This window comes from Mus musculus, chromosome 5 (genome assembly GCF_000001635.26).
Source record: "Mus musculus strain C57BL/6J chromosome 5, GRCm38.p6 C57BL/6J".
Taxonomy (NCBI): domain Eukaryota; kingdom Metazoa; phylum Chordata; class Mammalia; order Rodentia; family Muridae; genus Mus; species Mus musculus.
The window spans coordinates 22033586-22051491 of NC_000071.6; the positions used below are offsets into that span (position 1 = coordinate 22033586).

Genomic DNA, 17906 nt, shown 5'->3' on the forward strand with positions numbered 1-17906 from the left:
CCACGACCCTCCCTTCCGATGCTTGATCATGGCAAGGCCATTCTTGTCTTCGCATCCTTCACCACAGAATCCCTCATAGCTGGGGTTCTCTTTCTGGGAATTTCCACATGGCTGGGATGTCATTATTTTTCTACTTTCCAGTCAGTGAGATACATCATATCTACCTTCTCAGGTTCCCAAGTAGCCAAGGCTGGACAGAAACTACCTGTAGAGCCAACAGTGATCTTGAACTTGATCTTCATGCTCTCACCTCTCACGTGCTGGGATTTCAGCCATATGCTATTCTGAGGTGCTCTAAGGTAGGCTCCTCTGAGGGCCAGAGGGATTTCCTGTCAGGTGACCAGCCTGTCAGTCACCACTGTATCTTCTTTATTGCTGTTAATGAAGTACTAATTATACTTCAAATGATTTACTTATTGCTTGTTATAGAATTACATTTGTAAGTTACCAATGGAAGGAGAGTCTAAAAGCAAAGACTATCTTAATTAGGATATTTTCCAGTCTTGAAATTCTACCAGCATCACTAACTAGATGGGCTGATATTGTTTGAGAAAATGGATTAAAAGTAACAACTAAGTTAATAAATAAGGGATGACAAACTTCTTGAACTTTACATATGACAGCATAAAGATAGAACTCCTTGTAAGAAATTTTAATAAGCCAACCACTAATGTAATTTCACACCACAATATGATCATCACAGTCCTCCATGAAAGGATAATACAGTGCTAACTTTAATTACTAGTAATGTTTGAAGAAGGTCTCTACATATAATTTTTGCAGACAAAAATTTAAATTAATTACTCTGAAATTTTATATCTATGTATCTTGGTTTCTTTTGTCCTCATTCTGATGACATAAATATAATACCAAGTTTTTAATGTACCATGTTCAGTCAATCTGTTTCAACCACAGACCTAGTGCAGAATGGACTGACTATCGCCCTCCTGCTCTGTAAATTGTAACAAAATCCTTACCAAAGCGTCCAGTCATGGCCACAGTATGGTTGAACATTGCCAAGGTAGAATCCCAGGGATTGAGTGACTTCCACAAGATTGGTAAAGTCGAGACTGATGCTGTTGAACAGGACTGAGGTCATGACAATCTCATCAATGGCCCACACGTCTTCTCCTTGGGAAGAATGGTAAGGCTGCCACCATCTGAACTGGATTCCAAACTGTCTTGCATCATCCGGTAGCTCTACAGAGATTATTCTAATGGGGAAACAAGTTAAAATTCAGACACCTTGCTGTCTTAAATTATAAATATTTATACTACAAACATTACTTTCAAGGAAGTAGTTGAATAAATTGAACTATTTAAAACTCTCATCTCCAAGATCAGATATACTAAACAATTAGTTCCCCCAGAAGTATGGTGCTTAACAAGACTCTATTATATACATTCTCCTAAGATGTCTGGCTTGCTGTATGTCTCCAACAATGTCCTCTACACATGTCAAAAAATGTGTCTGTGTTTTCACTCATAGGCACTCAAAGATGCTAATTCAATCAAATGTAGAATTCTCATCAAAGTGGCAAAGGGTGAGCCTGAGTGGCTTGTCACAGTTACAGCTGTGGTGCAGAGGAAGCACGGTGCCCCTGTGGTCTGAGTTTAGCATGGTGGGCATAGGTCAGTAGCTGTGTCCCAACGGCATGACAAAAAACCTGTCTCTGACAAATGGTGAAGAAAATTAAGAATAATACCTAATTTCAAGGAGCAATTATTGCCCACAACAGCAGGAATAGCACTTTAATGGCCTCTGCAACAACACCAGGCTGAAAGCTCCATCAATCACAGTCCCACGCTACTTACATCCACGCTCGCCTTGGGATGTGAAGCGGGCAGCAAGCGGGACACCTGTCTCCATCAGGGCTCAGCTAAGCTCCGGGAGAAGTGCCTGCCACAGATGCATGCTGGAGCGTCTGTGGAGGTTTCCCTCAGCCAGTGAAGAGAAAGAAAAACTTTACTCATTTGTAGGTTAAGTGGCTGTATGGGTAACAAAGTGTCTAAAATGCCAATGCCCAAGGCTGGCTTTCCTGAGAGATTGCTTTACGTGTGTGTGTGTGTGTGTGTGTGTGTGTGTGTGTGTGTAAAATGTTAAAACTATAGCTTAGAAATATGATTAATCTAATAAAAATTAATATATATTTTCCCTTAGTAGCTAGCTTAGGAATATATGAGCAGAAGAGTGTTGTAGTGCCTGCATTGGTGACAGTCACAACTAGTTGGAACTTTCCAAACCAAGAGAAAACACATCTTAAAGAATAGTGGAACATCGATATAGAAACACAGCAAGTTAAATAAAATAAATATAAATTTAAAAACTTAAGATAGAAAGACATTTAATTAGACTAGAAAAGCAAAGGCCTAAATACATTTGTGGTTTTAAAGCAGTTTCCATAATCTGACAAACCTCTTACTGATAGAATTAATTGGATGATAGTTAATATGATGGCATAGTTAAATTAAACATTTTTGATAGTTTTAAGATTTATTTATTTATTTATTTATTTATTACATGTAAGTACACTGTAGTTGTCCTCAGACATCAGACTTCATTACGGATGGTTGTGAGCCATCATGTGGTTGCTGGGATTTGAACTCATGACCTTCGGAAGAGCAGTCGGCGCTCTTAACCACTGAGCCATCTCTCCAGCCCGATAGTTTTCACTTCAATTTTTCTTCACAGCTATTGTATGGCCATGTATTTATTCATAGCATTCACAGTAAAGATAATTGAACTATTTTCTAACTGGTTCAGTAATACAACTATTAATTTATCACTTGATAATTTAATTTGATTAGCATAGCAGAAAACTATAATTTCTATTTTAATAATTTTAAATGCAGTTAATAATCTCTCTGATGAATAGAAATGTGCTTAAACTAGCTAAAAGTAGAGTATTTTATGTACATGCATGTAACTAACAGTGATTAGAAAGATCAGTGTTTTCATAACAGAGGAGTTCCTATTCTTGGTCTGTAGTTAGAGCCTTGGGTCAGGATCCCCTGAGACTGATGACTTTGCAGCCCAAAGGGAGGCTGCTTTATGTGCCTTTTGTACCTCAGTATCTTCACCCTAGAAACGAGGATAAAAACATCCCATGGCAAGGGCCAGAACCTTTCCCTCCGTCTTTCATCTTCATGTTAGAATGTAAAGCTGTGGTTAACGCATGGTGGAGACACGAACCCCTGATTTTAAGCGTCAGCATCGGAGGCCAAAAGAGGTGTGGATACAGAGGCCAAGTGTCCCTTGTGGGGTGAAGCAGGAGCTGAGTGACTGCGGTGGGATTTAGATCTAAACACGCTGCTCCTTGTTCTTGGTCTTCTCTTCCATCCTTCTGTCTAGGGGGCGGGGGTTCTTAATGACATCCTGGCTCTTTACATGTCAGAGTGGCTGGCTGGGATAGCTAGGGAGCCCTGGATTAGAATGTCGCGCTGTGAGAATACAGAGATTCAGGTTATCCTCTGCTTCAGTCCTTCCTCTGTGGGTAGGCGTTACATCTGCTTTTCCTTTTGGCCTGTGTGTGTGTGTTTACACACATGTGTACAGACAAATGCACACATGTATGGGGGCCTGAAGTTCCTGTCCAGTGTCCTTGATTGACTGGCTGTCATTTTATTTGTGGGGGCGGAGTCTCTAGCTGAGCCTTGAGTTGAGCTCTGTTCATGTAGGCGGATTGACCCAGGTGATCTAAGCTTTGCCTTGCAAGCAGCTGCCCACATTGACCAACTTTTATGTGGGTTTTGGGATCCTGAACTTGGATCCACTGAGCCACTTCCCCAGGCTTCAGGGAATTTTATTTGTATTTGATAATTATATATATATGAATGAATTGGGAAACTTGAAACAAAGGAATCAAACCCAATAAATAACCAAGGCATAAAAATTGATTGAGATTTGATTTTTAAATAATTTTAAACTATAAAAACATAAGAAAAAGGCTGAAATAAATTTAAGCTCTAACAGAATTATGATATTTTACACTAATAAAAGTACCAACTAGTTCACAAGGTATTCATTCAGATTAGGCATATTATAAGATTTCAGATTTGATAAGTAAGCAGACAGTTCTTTTATTTTTGAATGAATCACAACCTATCTGAAACTGTCCTTTCGCGATAGTGGTGGCGAGCTAGAAGACCAACATATGGCCCATACTTCATTTCTGAACAACTAGGACATCAAGAGATAATATAGGATTGAAAGCAATTACAGGAAGCAACTTATACTGAAGAAAACAGATGACATGGCTAAAGGCATCAAGATATATTTAACTCTATGAAAAATTTCCATGGTTTGTATTATTTATTATGAAGAATATAATTTAGCACCTGGAATATATCAAATTCTACTTCTGCCATGTCAGCTTTTATTAATATTTGTGAGGGAGAGAAGGAGGGAGGAAGAGTCTTACAGTCAGATGTGTAAGTGCAGAAAATGAGGGTTTGGGGGCCATTAACATTCTTCTTAAAAAAAAAAATCCTCCACTCTGACCTTAATCTTTTAAAGCCAACACATTCCTAAAACTGAAAAGTTGCCTTAATTCTGCCTAGAAGAAGAATGTTACTATCAAATGGTGGGCACAGCTAAACACACCTTTGCAGTAGCACATTATATATGTCATTATCTTTCACAATAACAAAGATGAATTATATTTAATTATATAGATTGATTGCAGAATTTTGCAGCTGTCTATCTTTGTCAGGACATTGGGCATTAGGCAAAGTTCACTTAGGATAATAATATTTTCTTCATGGTTTCATCCTGTTGCTTTTTGTTTAATTTATTGATTCATACTAACTATGGAGAGTCCCTGGAGCATTTCTGTGGCCTTGTGTATCTCTGAGTGATAAAGAGAATTTAGTCTTACATGTTTACATGTACAACAGAAGTATCCACCAAAGCTGGGGCATGTTTTAGTGGGTAAAGTTTAGGTCACAATAGTGAGTGATTGGCTCTGATACACTCTACTTCATTTTATGCACAAAGTTATTATCTTACTTGCAAATGATTAAAGTAGGAGTGTCCATTACAAGACTGTAAAATATGTAGCATGAGTCCTCTTTTCTCTTACTTTTAAGCCTTGTCTGCTCCCATGGTGCCAGGGCAAATCTTGAGGGCCAACCCTCTCTACATCCCAGGAGAAAAGGGTACTTCCCAGAAGGAAGTAGCAGGAGTTTGCACATGACTGTAAGTGTGGTACAGTGCTCGTCTCTAATGGTGCTTCACTTGATACCTTAAGTGTGAGTTTGCCCTTCCTTCTCTCCCTTGGTTCTTTCTAGAGGACTTTCCTGAGAAGGCCCATGTATATTATAACAGGCAAGAGTATCTTTGAAACATTGAAACATTGGTGGGTAACATTCTGTCGTCACTGAAGGATAGTCCCATTAGGTAAATCTTACTCTGGCAGTCGTGTCTATAGCCATGAAATACACAGGCAGAGAGAAACAGAAGTGGCCAGAGGAAAGGATTTTATTTATATCTTCACATATGCCATTGCCAGGGACTCAATACATGTGAGAAAAATTTAGTTGTATTTACTATTTAATTTTACTGCATGAAAACTCAAAACATGCTGGTTATGAATTATTTAATGAATTATTATAATATTTACATGTAACTTATTATTACAAAATGTTCTATTGTTAAGAATAACAGTATAGGCTGTAGTTCTTTCCTAACTATCAAAGTATTTCCCTTAGATACATATTTCAAAATACAAGAACATATTTTTTTGAAGTATTGAAATCAGCAGGACTAATAGATTAAATAATATGACTTACCAATATTTCATTACAGTAGAAGAATATACAGAATCCTATATACTTTGGCCCTCCATGCTACTGTAAAATGGAATTATGGTTCTCTCCAGGAAGGAAGTCTTACGGAATCACTGCTGCTGCTGTGCTCTGACGTACCTGGGCTCGTGGTAGTTGACGTAGGAATAGTGCTCCAGGAGTTTCCATGTTATCCCGTTGTCATATGAATAGTGCAGCAGGACTCCCTCCCCCGGCTGGTCAGGGGCTCTGCACGTGCTCAGCACAGACTTGCTCCCCAGCCTCAGTGTAAACTGAAGAAACCTAGACACGAGTAACTCATGATTAGTGAGCACATTAATATTCTTTTTGATAGACTAAGTTTTGTTTCCAAAGAATTTCACAATCATTGAAATGAACATCTCAGAAGCTCTAGACTAACATCACTGTCTTATGAAATAGAAGTCATTGTACCGTGAGATGTATAAGTGTAGAAGGTGTGTATATATTTTATAGATACATCTGTATACTTATAACTCCTTGTATACTGTGTACTTGTATATACATACTTAAAACGCCAATCATTCTTTTACTGCATTATTTATCAGGCACTGGGGGAAGGGCTGACACAGAGTAAATCTAATCAGCCCCTGCAAGCTGTCAAATAAATAAACTACATGAATAATTAACCAGGTTTTGGCTTAAGAACACAGTTTTGATGCGCGCATCTCATATTTTAAAAATGTCAGTTGTTAGTAGCTCAAAGTCATTGGTGAGTCTTCTAGTTTATTAAAAACTAGAGAAAATTCATTATAAACAAACTCAGCATTCTTCCAGCCTACTTAGACACTAGAAGATATATCCATCTAGTAAAAGAAAAAAGACTACAAACTGAAAGTGGATCCAAACCCAATCACATGCTTGCTGTGTATGCTCTAGCCCACCGGCACTCACCTGGACTGCGAGCTGTCCAGAAAGGACGTGATTAGCTGCCGCCTCCCATCTTTGTTGAAAACCAGAGCCTTACCACTGGCTAAGACACCACAACCAAAGCTGACTTCAGCACCACGGATAGAGTAAAAGTTATGGTAAGAGGAAAGTCTGGCACTGCCAAAGCTTTCCGAAATAAACATTGGGAATGTCTGAGATGCCATCTCACAAGCTGGGCCAGAAAATCCTGGGTCACACCTGAAAGAAAGACAGAAAGGTACTGGAAATGAGTCTTGAGCTGTAGGTCCTTCAGAGCCTGCTGATCTTGATAGTCCATCCTTTGAATATTCCTGGGCTTACGTGTGTGTGTGTGTGTGTGTGTGTGTGTGTGTAGTGTGTGGTGTGAGGTTGGTGGGCAGGGGATGGGTGGAGGGGTGGAGGAGTGGAAAGTGGGGGGAGTAAAGGGGGTGGGTGAAATGGGGTGAAATGGGTGGTGTGGGTAGGGGTGGAGTGGGTGTCCACAAACCAGGGATTAAGTGAGTGGTAAACAAGCCTCATTTGTCTTTGGAGAATACTGATCTGAAAATTTGATAAGGGCCAATTGACCATAAATATTCCAGAAGAAATCAATCTCTGCAGAGCCCTACTATAAAAAGCTAAGATTAAAATAGCTCAGCATTTACCTTTGACCAGTATTAGGGTTTATCTAAAATCTGCACACACTAACAACTTAAAATCCTTGAAATCACATGGCATTTTATTCATGATGCTCATAAACTTTATGAAACAACATTAAACTTTCCCCCCCTAGAGGCAGAGCTTCTCTGTACACACCTGGCTCTCCTGGAATTTGCTCTGTAGACCAGGATGGCCTTGAACTCACAAAGATCAGCCTGCCTCTGCCTCATGAAATGCTTCTAATAAAAGATCTAGAGTAAGTTTCTTCTGAGAACAAAGGTGTGAGATTATGAAAGGAATATTTTACATATTTTGAGGCCATGAAAGCAAGGATTTCAAAGGAAAGTGCACAACTCTGACCTAGATATAAGTCCTTAGTAGAACTGTGTTGCTTATTTCTCAATGGCTCAAGAAAAAGAATCTTGTCTCCCCAGCAGCTGACTGCTCAGTGAGAGTATGTTATGTTACATCGTCTGCTGAACCCCTCCATCTTTTAGCAATGCATCAGCATCATCACGGCTGAGTTAATGTTGGAATATCAGAAACACATGCTTTAGTTAGTTTTAGTTTCTATAGTCTAGTTTTGAATGATAAAAGTGAAGCCAGTGTTTTTGATGCAGGATCATTTTTTTTTTTTTTTTTTTGCTGAAGCTTTTAAACTCCCTGAAGTCTGAAAATAACCCCTCCACACAGCAGGCTTCCAATGGGTGGGTGTTTTGGCCCAGTTCAGAGCATGCTCTCTAGCAGTGTTTCTGAAACCAAGGCCCCCAGTGGTCTTTTCCAGGGTCTACGGAATGTGATATCAAGTGGAAATAAAATGCTAAATTTGGTGTACATTATATTTTCCAGCACGGCAAGTATAACATTTTTGTCAGGTTAACAAGGAAGCTGGGCCCTAAAATGCCAAGAACTAATATATCGTCACGTTCAAGGGCTGTCTTGGCAATGTAAACAGCTTCCCAGGAAAATGAAGGAGAGAAAATGACTATCTACTGACTGCGTTAACGAGACCCAGCTCCTTTACAGGCTATTTCATAGATACAGTCATCCTCTGAGTCATCAAGAAGTTTCCAAACAGGCAAGAAAACATCAGCTAAATTGGACACACTGGGAGCCCAAGTGTGATTTACATGGCAAGCAACTGGAATGTGTTCTCCAGTAAGAGTAGCATGGTGCATCTCGGGGTAAGTGCACTATGCTTACATATTGAATATATATTGTCCTCTTAGAACCAGAGTGGGAGCAAGAGGGGTTCATTTAGGTACGGACCACACTGGAGTCTCTTCCCATTAAAGGGTTCTGAAATCTACTTTTAATAAAGATTCTCTAATGCGGACAGAACCCCAGTAAGGCCACCACTTGCATTTAAAGACAAAAACAACATATTATTTATAAAGCTTGCTTTTCAGTAATTGCACTGGTGACTTTAAGAACAACAGAAAACTATCTGGCTTCTAATATGCCCACTGCTGGTTCATTTACAACTCTCCAAATGTAGCCATACACTGACTAGTCTGCTGTCAGGAAAAGCCTTCCATTGTTCAGATACATGGGTAACACTCCAGACATGTCTCCACATTCTCTTCTCATTAAGATCTGTAACAGGGTTAGGGTCACCAGCTAAGCAAACTGTCAGTTTATAAACTCAGCCCCAAGATGCACACAGGCCAGGAAGTGTTATGGGGCAGGAAGGAGTGGGGTCCTGGCGGAGAATAATAATAATGATGATGATGAAGGAGGAGTGGTACCAGGTTTAAGATGTGCTGACGAAGAGTAAGTAGTACTGCACAGACATTTCTTTCCTGTGTAATTGTGTGCTAACTCAATAAGCTGCATATTCCCAGACAAACGGGACAAAAGGTAAACGTCTGGTCTTTCCACAAAAGAGCAAAGGCAATCAGTGGTATATAAAATATTGCCAGAATAGGGAGAAAATAAAACTTCCAATCGTCAAACTAGTCAGTAATACTGCAGAAAGGGATAGCAATGTTTATTCCTGAAAATATTTGATTTTAAGATAGCTTCTAAAAGCATAGACTTACAATTCAAATTTACCTTGTGTTAATTTTATTTAAAATGCATTAAAAAGTAGATGGCCTTGTTATAGATAATAGAGAGACAACAATTTGAGAAAATCATGGCCAGCATTTCAGAGAGTTAATGAGCTACTTGGGGTAGGCGTTTAACAGAAATTGAGTTCAGAGAGATGTCTCACTTGGTAGGGAGCTGGCTGTACAAGCATGAGCGCGAGCTTAGTCCTGAGCACCTACATAAAAGTAGGGCATTGCGGTGCTCATTTTAAATCCTAGTCTTTGGGAGGTAGCATCAGGAGGATTCCAGGGCTTACTGGTGAGCATGGGCAGCCTAGCGGCAAATCTCAAACTGAAGGGGTGGGGAGGAGGAGCCAGAGACAGACAGAGACACAGACAGGGGGAGATCTGGTTTTAAAAACCAAGGGGAGTGGCTCCTAATGAATGACACCCAATATGATTTCTATACATGTGTACGCATGTACACACACCACACACATGTGCTTACATAGTTGAAAACACACACATTTCAGGATGATCATCCCCCCCCCCCAACAAAAACATGCACATTCATATGAGAAAGAGAGGTGGAGAGGAAAAGGTCTGGTTTCCAAAAACCAAAGTAAATGGGTCCTAAGGAATGGTACCCCATTGTGTCTTATGACTTCTATACCCATGCATGCACATGGATACAAATAGCTATACACATATGTAGACATGTATACACACATGCACAGACACACACACGCACACACACAAACATGCAGATGGCTACACAGTTGAAAACCACACATACTCCAGCTTGTTCACACGGCCCCTGCCCCTTCCCCTCCAAAAAAATCCTGGCCATTCCTATTCAGTTCTTAAGTATAAACAGAAACTTTTCAATTCTTTACATGTTTCATAAAATATTTAATTGTACAGAGTGATCTCTTGGTTAATTAATTTTGATAAAATACTGTTTTAAAAATTAATCTGACATTCCATTCCCAGTGTTTGCAATTGTTTGTCTTATAACTTCTATAAAAGCAAGTTCAAAGTTCTTTTGTAAAGTATCTACTCATTAATTAGTTATCCAATTAATTACTTTTTTTTTGTTTGGAGGTGTTGAAAACTTATCTGTATGGAAAAGATGGCCTCTGGTTTCAGGAATTCACAAGGAGATTTAGAATTAAACTTTAATATAGGAATGACATAATAAATGTGATGGTCCATTTTTGGTATTAATATGACACAACTGAATATTACCCTATTAGTGTATTATTTCAGACTTCAGAGTCAGCATCACTGTTCTATAAAATTTACAGAAAAACTAACTATCCAGCTATGAGGGATTTGAATTTATTACAAATTTACATGAAGGAGATTACAGTTTTTATAATTAGCCTAACATAAGTTTATTAATTAATTTTACTTCCAGATTGTAGTTAAGTTACACTTAAATCCTATCTTGAGGACTAGGGAGCTGCACTCGTGGGAGGGTGCTTGTTGTACAAGCCTGAGGGCCTGACCCAAAATGCTGGGCTAGACACGGAGAGCCGGGTGTGGCTGCGTCCATGACTACAGCCCAGGAGATGTGGAAGGCAGGGACAGGAGGGTCCTCGGGACTTTCTGGCTGCTAGTGTAGTCTTATGTTCAGTGACAGACCCTGTCTCAAAGGAATAAGGCACAGAGTAATAGAATTAGGACACGCTATGTCCTCTGATGGCCTTTGCATATATTCCCTTGATCAACACATTATGCATACACATTACATAATACACCTCCCACACATCATACTTAAACATACACACATGTCACACACACATACACATACACATACACATACAATGATTCCATTTAGAGTACCCTGATTTGGTTTTAAAAATAATGCAAATTCTAGAAAAGAATATTAAACATATGCACATGGCTTGTGGCCTTGACATTCAATGTATATATAAAAATGGACAACCATATATATTATTTTCAAATGCTTACTTGCAGCCATGCCGAGTGCATTGTCCTCTGCCAGAACAGAATTTGAGACACGAAGGACCTATATAAACTATAGGGAGAAAGAAGTCATGTAAAAGATGGCAACGTAATTGGAAAGCCTAAGAACATTACCAACATAATTTTAGAAAGCAATATCCATGAAGCATGGGGCACTTGGATCTCTTTTAATTTCCATAAATAATTCTTTCAAGATTTTAATATTTGTACTCACAGGAACAGGGCCATGTAATTTATATTCCTTACTGCAATTGTATTCTGCCCCAGTGACTACAGACAGACCAGTACTGCCTGTGTTCTGCATGGTCTACAATGCACATACCCTTTGGGGAGAAATAAAGGATCTATTTGATGCATCGCAAGTAGAGAGGCCACAACTATAATTTCTAGTCTTACCAGGGAGGAAAGCTACAAAATTATAGATGAGCATTACATATATTTCTAAATATTAATTTCTCCTCCCTGGAAACATAGAGCAACATTAAGAATGCCGTTGAGCATAAAGCCTTCTCCATGGTGTGTGCAGCTTCCCACTACATGCTGACTTTACTGACAACATGAGGTGTAGACATAAATTCTAGTTGTCAGCATTCTGGAAAGGACTGAAGTACTCAGACTCTAATACGTGTAAAGATACAAGTATTTTATAATGAGTAATAATGAGTAATAATCATTAGGATAACAGGGAACAAAAGTAATGAAGAGCAGGCATGCAGTGGATGTCAGGATTCTGTAACACTCAGTTTCTGGCATAAAAACCTGCCCACCTATTACCACTTTCCTTTAAGTCCTGTAACCACAACAAAATAAAGAATTTACTTTAAAATAAGCTTTGCCATAGTCTGAACTCTCAGGGGCACATAACCCATGTACTCAATTAGCAGGGGCAGAAAAATCTATAGAGTTGCAGGGAAAAACCACTTGGTGAAGCAAACTGTCGATTTAGAAGAGATTAGATAGCACAATGCCAGGTTAAAAGTGCTGGCCTTAGGCATCCAAAAATCCTGGATTTACATTTTGGCTTTTGGAAAACTCTGGGTGAGTGATTTACCCTGACTAAATCTTGCTGTTTCCAGTCTATAATGTGGGATGGTGATTTTTCTTAGAGAAAAGAATAAATCTATCATGCCCTCCCTGTATCACATGCCTGTAATTGGCACAACTACCACCACCCTCCAACCCTGTCATCTAACAGGCTCCACTGTCCAAGAAATGCTGAGGAACACATCAGACACACTTGGTTGTAAGCTGTAGGAGGCCCTCGTCACATTTATCCACATTGTCTCAAGATTTCTGCAGTGCAGTTCTAGGGTTTGAGAGTTAAGTGGGAGAGATGGCAGAGGCTTTCTTTCTGGAAGAAATACGGGTCTTCTTCCTGATCTGTAAGCATGCCTGTTCCTGGACAGCCTCACAGAGGACGGTAACAGAGCTGAAGAGATTGTGCCTCGAGTTGTGTAGCCAGCACTGAGTACGTGCACTCTCTGGGTCTTCAGCTCTTCCCTCAAGACTGAAAACATGACCCGTGGTCAATAGTGTGTCATAGACTCCTTGATCCCAAACAGTGCTCTAAGTGCTTCCTTTAGGAAACTGAGAAGACCTTTTCATAGGCATATATATATGTGTGTGTGTGTGTGTGTGTGTGTGTGTGTATTTCATTATTCTTTTAATTTCCTCATACTTGTACTTCATTTTATTGCTAATTTTTAAACTTCTTTTGTGATTATTAAAAGTAAAAAAGATTCACTATGAACTTTTAAAAAGAAGGACACTGGCAAAATCCATTCATATCCTACTGCGTGGTGGGCACACGCCCTGGAGCCCATTAGCAGCTGTGGTAATTAAAATGCTATGCAAATTTTCTACCAGTGGAGAAATTTTATTTTAACAAATTAAACCTTAGTTAGTTTAGTTTATACACTAGGTTTAGTATCATGGGCCTTCTTCTTCTTCTTTTTTTTTTTTTTAAATATTCAACATAGACTTCATATTGGCATATGGGTAAATTATCTTGCCTGAAGAGGTCTTCAAAATTTAAGAACTTTATGCAATTAGGTTCTCAGGATTTAAATTATTCAAAGACAGAAAGAGAAGATTAATACGTGGAAAATCGGCATTATAGTATGGTTTTATTAAATAGGACAAACCAAGACAGAGGGTAGGTTAAAGTTGCTTAAGTACTGACATTTTGTCCTTCCATCTATTCTTATTGTCTCCTCTACAGAACCCTCCCACTTCTTGTATAAACTTTCGGTCAAATTTGCACATGTCCTATAAATCTATCCAGAAATTAATATAGAACAAACAAACAAACACAATTGGTGTTTAATAACAATGTAAAAACCATGTAACTTAACATCGAAAGATATCTTATTATTGTACATTAAAGTGTACACTGTCCGACACAGAAGCTGGTCTTTAAATTATGCAGAAATGATCAACAATGCAGTCAACAGTTTCTATGGATAGCCACATATTCCTTCCACGCCATTTTCTGTGAACAGGGAGGAGGTTTCACTAGCATCTTAGAGATGATGTTTCCCCGCTCTGTGTAATGTCTGCAACTGGAACATAAGCATCCCAGATGTTGTGGAAATTACTCAGAAGTCTGAGTCTCATTTTAATACATGCAGTATGGTACTTATGGTAATTCTGCATAAAAATTCAAGAAAACGTCAGGCTACCCCTTGTCATCAACTGCGAATTTGAATTTTAGGGATTTAAGCATTTTAAAATTATGTATGTTGAGACATCTCAGCATCTAATATTGCTGACTACACAGCCTATTTTTTTTTCTGATTGTGCATCCCTGGGCTTCTGACGGAATGCAAAGGAGAAAAGGAAGAAAGGGTGTTTAATGAATCTCAAGACCATGACTTAGAAATGTGATTAAGTCTGTGTGGACTGACAAAACACCGGAAAAGCCTACATCAATGGCCCGTGATTGTGCTGGGCGCAGACACTAACCATTATCAATTGCCCACATATTTCCCAGGATTGGGCCTGTTTGTCTCCAGCGAATCCTGGTGTCTCGGGTGAGTGCTGCATTAGGGAGAGGAATCGTGATTCGGTTCCACCTGCAAGAAATTTAGCATGGAATCAGCTTCACAACTACGTTCCTGTCTTCTGGATTAGCTTTACATGTGTGCTAGGTTCCCTCTTCTGTGTGTTTGCAATTAACACTGAAATTAGTGAAGTATTTACATTTACCTGTGGGGCCTGTAGCTTACATTTTGTTGGCCTTGTAAATATTTTACTATGTAGCTAGTGCTGATTTTGTAAGCTGGAAAAAATTTTACAGAGTCATCTTGAATTTTATACTAGTCCACAAAAGCATGTGTAGTGTACCTTAATTGATGTGGAAATTTAGACAGACCACCATTACACACAGTGCACATCAGAGTAAGGTCTGAACCAGGTCTAATTTCAAAAGTTATCTTTCTTCTACTCTTGCTTAAGTATGTATTTTGTCAATACATATTCTTATTTAAACAAACAATAACCATGGGACATAGGATCTAAAACACAAGCATTATACATAAAGAATTACTGACTCATACAGTGTGGTCATACATAGGATTTAGCTAAAAATATGGGTATATTTATTTTCACAATATCACTCTTAAGGAAAAGTCAGGTTACCTAATTATTATTTAAAATTCTAGTCTCAGAATCGCTCACTGTTTTTCATCCCACAACATGGCCCCGTCCTTTCCCTGAGCCTTGGAGCAAGCTCACTCACCCGCTGTAGTTTTCTGAGGAGTAGACAGTGCTGTGGGGGAGGTGGGGGCCTGCACAGATCTCCGGCAAGCACTCAGTGTGGAGTAGGGACCAGGACCGTCCATGGTTAGTAGAAAACTCCAAGCTGACGCTAATAACAACAGAACAAGTCCAACACAAAGGGAGCAAAGTTAACAAATGTTTCTTTTTTTTTTAATTTATTTTTTTTGATTCTTTTTATTTCTAGCTAAATACCTTGAATGAGTCGATGAATGTGGGATTCCTCTAAGACCTTTACTAAATGTGTCATCTCTCACTGAAGCCTGACCAGCCTTCAGAGGGCAAGCCATTGGATTACTGCCATAAAAGCTATGTCTGAAGGACAATACACAGTAAACTGGGTTTGTGCTCTTGAATTTGATAGATAGCAAGGCAATTACCATGTCTCACACTGTCACTTCATCCTGTGAATGTGAGGTCAGCAAAGTTCTTTACAGAGGATGGGAGCAACACTTATGCAAGAGGAGCAGAGAAGTCATAGCCCTTGAAGTGCTAATTGACTTCCATACCTATTATAAGGGGTCACCAGCCAACAGAGGCCAATCTTGTCTTCAGTCATCTTCACCCAGCAATCTGTTAGAACGGATGCTGCCACACAGCATGGTGAACACCTCTGATAACTTGTATCAAGCTCCCAGAATGAAACTATTCTAACCTAAAAATCTACCCAGTCACATCCCTTCTATTTATTAACCAAAGAACTCTTTTAGGGAGGGAGTAGGAATCTGTATTTTCTTAATGGATATTTTGTTAAAATCCCATCCAAAAATCTACTGACAAACTTACTTCAATGGTCCAGTGCATGTGTTTATTTCCTACCATGTTAGGACACTCGGCATGCTTCTCACCTGTTCCCAGGCTGGTGTGTGCCGCATCCCAAATTAATAGAAAACTGGATCATGTGAGACATTGTTGAAGGGAGAACGGGCAGCACATGGAAGAAGTCCACAGCCCAGACATTCCGATTATACCCTTGGTGGCTCTTTTGCCTGAGACAAAATTTGGTGGCAGGTGTCTGAAGTTCAGGGTTGATGACCACAGAAACCAAAGACGGAACCTTCCAAGAAAGGACACTCACATTATTTACAACCCTTTCCATCTAGCCAATATGAATCTTAGACTCTACCTAACAAATCACTAAATACAGAACTGCCATTTACTGCACACCAGGCTGTGACTTTCTGCTATATTTATTGGTTCATGTGGAAGGTTTTGTCTTCAAGGACAACTCACTTCAAGGACTCAGAATTTCTGTGTGGACAGTGAGGCTCCTGGTGTGTGACTGACTGATCGCGTTTGTGTTTCCCAGGACAGGACTAAGCACAGGATTAAGGCAGTTGAATAATTATTTGACTTTATCATTAATGCTTTCAAAAGTGGTTTTGTGTAATATTAGTGTTTTTACCAACTAGGAAATTTAAAAATGAGACTCAGAACAGAAGTAGCCATAGGCAAGTAAATTGATACACAATCTTTAAATTCTATGATTTGGTGTGAAGCAGTCACAGGACCAGGTAGAATCCTACCATGTAATTGCAAAAAAGTAGTCCACAATAACATTTCAAGTGCCATCATCTGGGTTATACAATCAACTATATGCTGAACTTGCTGGACATTTTTCTCTGACTGCTCCCTTTGTTAACCATTTTAAAATTCTTTATTTTGTGTGTATGTGTGCATGAACTGGTGTGTACCTGTGTACATGAGGCCAATGGTTGAAGGCATGCATCTCTCACTGAACTTGGAGCTTATCAATTCAGCTAAACTGGCTGGTCAGGCTCGAGGGGTCCTCCTGCTCCCACCTCCCCAGTGTTGAGACTGCAGATGTGCACCACAATGACCAACTTCTTACTTGTGTTCTGGAGTCCAAACTTAGTTACTGCGGCTTATAGAGCAAGCTTGTTAGTGACAGAGACTTCTCTCCAGCTCCTAAGTTCTGTAAAGTGGTTCAAGTGCTACAGTGTAAGATCAGCACATACTGATAGAATAAAAAAAATTTTACACCCATGACAAGCATCTTGCATGGTTTTCTAGATGTTTGTAAATAGCCAGAAATAACACCTGTCCTCTCAGAAAGAGAGCAGAGGGAAATGACCAATCCTACAGCTCTGATTAGCAAAGAAAAATGTAAGGGTAACAATGATGTGAACTCTTGCAATGCCTTCTGACTAGCAAATCGCCAGTGCGGGGGCTCCACTCATTGTGACTAAAAGCAAGGCTATGAAACTGCATGATTAGAGTCATGTTTACAGCTTTCTCAGGGACAAGAATAACTGTAGTCAGAGGGCTGGGTTTTGTTTTATTGTTGCTGTAATTCTTTCTTCTTGACAAAACCAGAGTTCTCATTTATATCAGAAATAAAAATAAAACTGAATCTTAAAATACCCAAGTCCCTTAAAAAAAAAATCTAGCAACTTCCTGGGGCGGCAAGAAAAGAGGTGCATCCTCTGTGCCTGGCATGGTCTTCGTGGATCTGGCTTTGGCCTTAGAGTTCCGAGGTACATCATCAGGCATAAGGATGGGCGTTTGTACCTTATAGGAAGAATAGGTAAGAGTGTCCAGTGCAATGTGTTCTTTTCTTCCTTCAATCTTTGCATATAAGATGATATCGTTTTCATGAGAGACTCCAGGGTCACAGATTCCTCCTGTACCAAACAAATGATTCACGGTGTTAGAAACAACTTGTATCCAAAACATTAAACATAGCATTGGAAATCAGAGAGACAAATGGCAGTA

At 39.4% G+C, this 17906-nt stretch overlaps 1 protein-coding gene across 2 annotated transcripts in view; it reads right to left on the reverse strand.

Annotated features, from left to right (window-relative positions):
- The window catches only part of Reln (reelin), a 460252-nt gene that overhangs the window by 149132 nt on the left and 293214 nt on the right, over nt 1–17906 (reverse strand). For both annotated transcript variants that reach the window (NM_001310464.1, NM_011261.2), the window contains exons 13-20: nt 17703–17815; nt 16019–16227; nt 15133–15261; nt 14358–14467; nt 11379–11445; nt 6718–6951; nt 5926–6087; nt 978–1214 (exon numbers count right to left, since the gene is read on the reverse strand). In NM_001310464.1, coding sequence (NP_001297393.1) covers nt 978–1214; nt 5926–6087; nt 6718–6951; nt 11379–11445; nt 14358–14467; nt 15133–15261; nt 16019–16227; nt 17703–17815 — 1261 coding nt within the window. The remainder of the gene's footprint in view (nt 1–977; nt 1215–5925; nt 6088–6717; nt 6952–11378; nt 11446–14357; nt 14468–15132; nt 15262–16018; nt 16228–17702; nt 17816–17906) is intronic.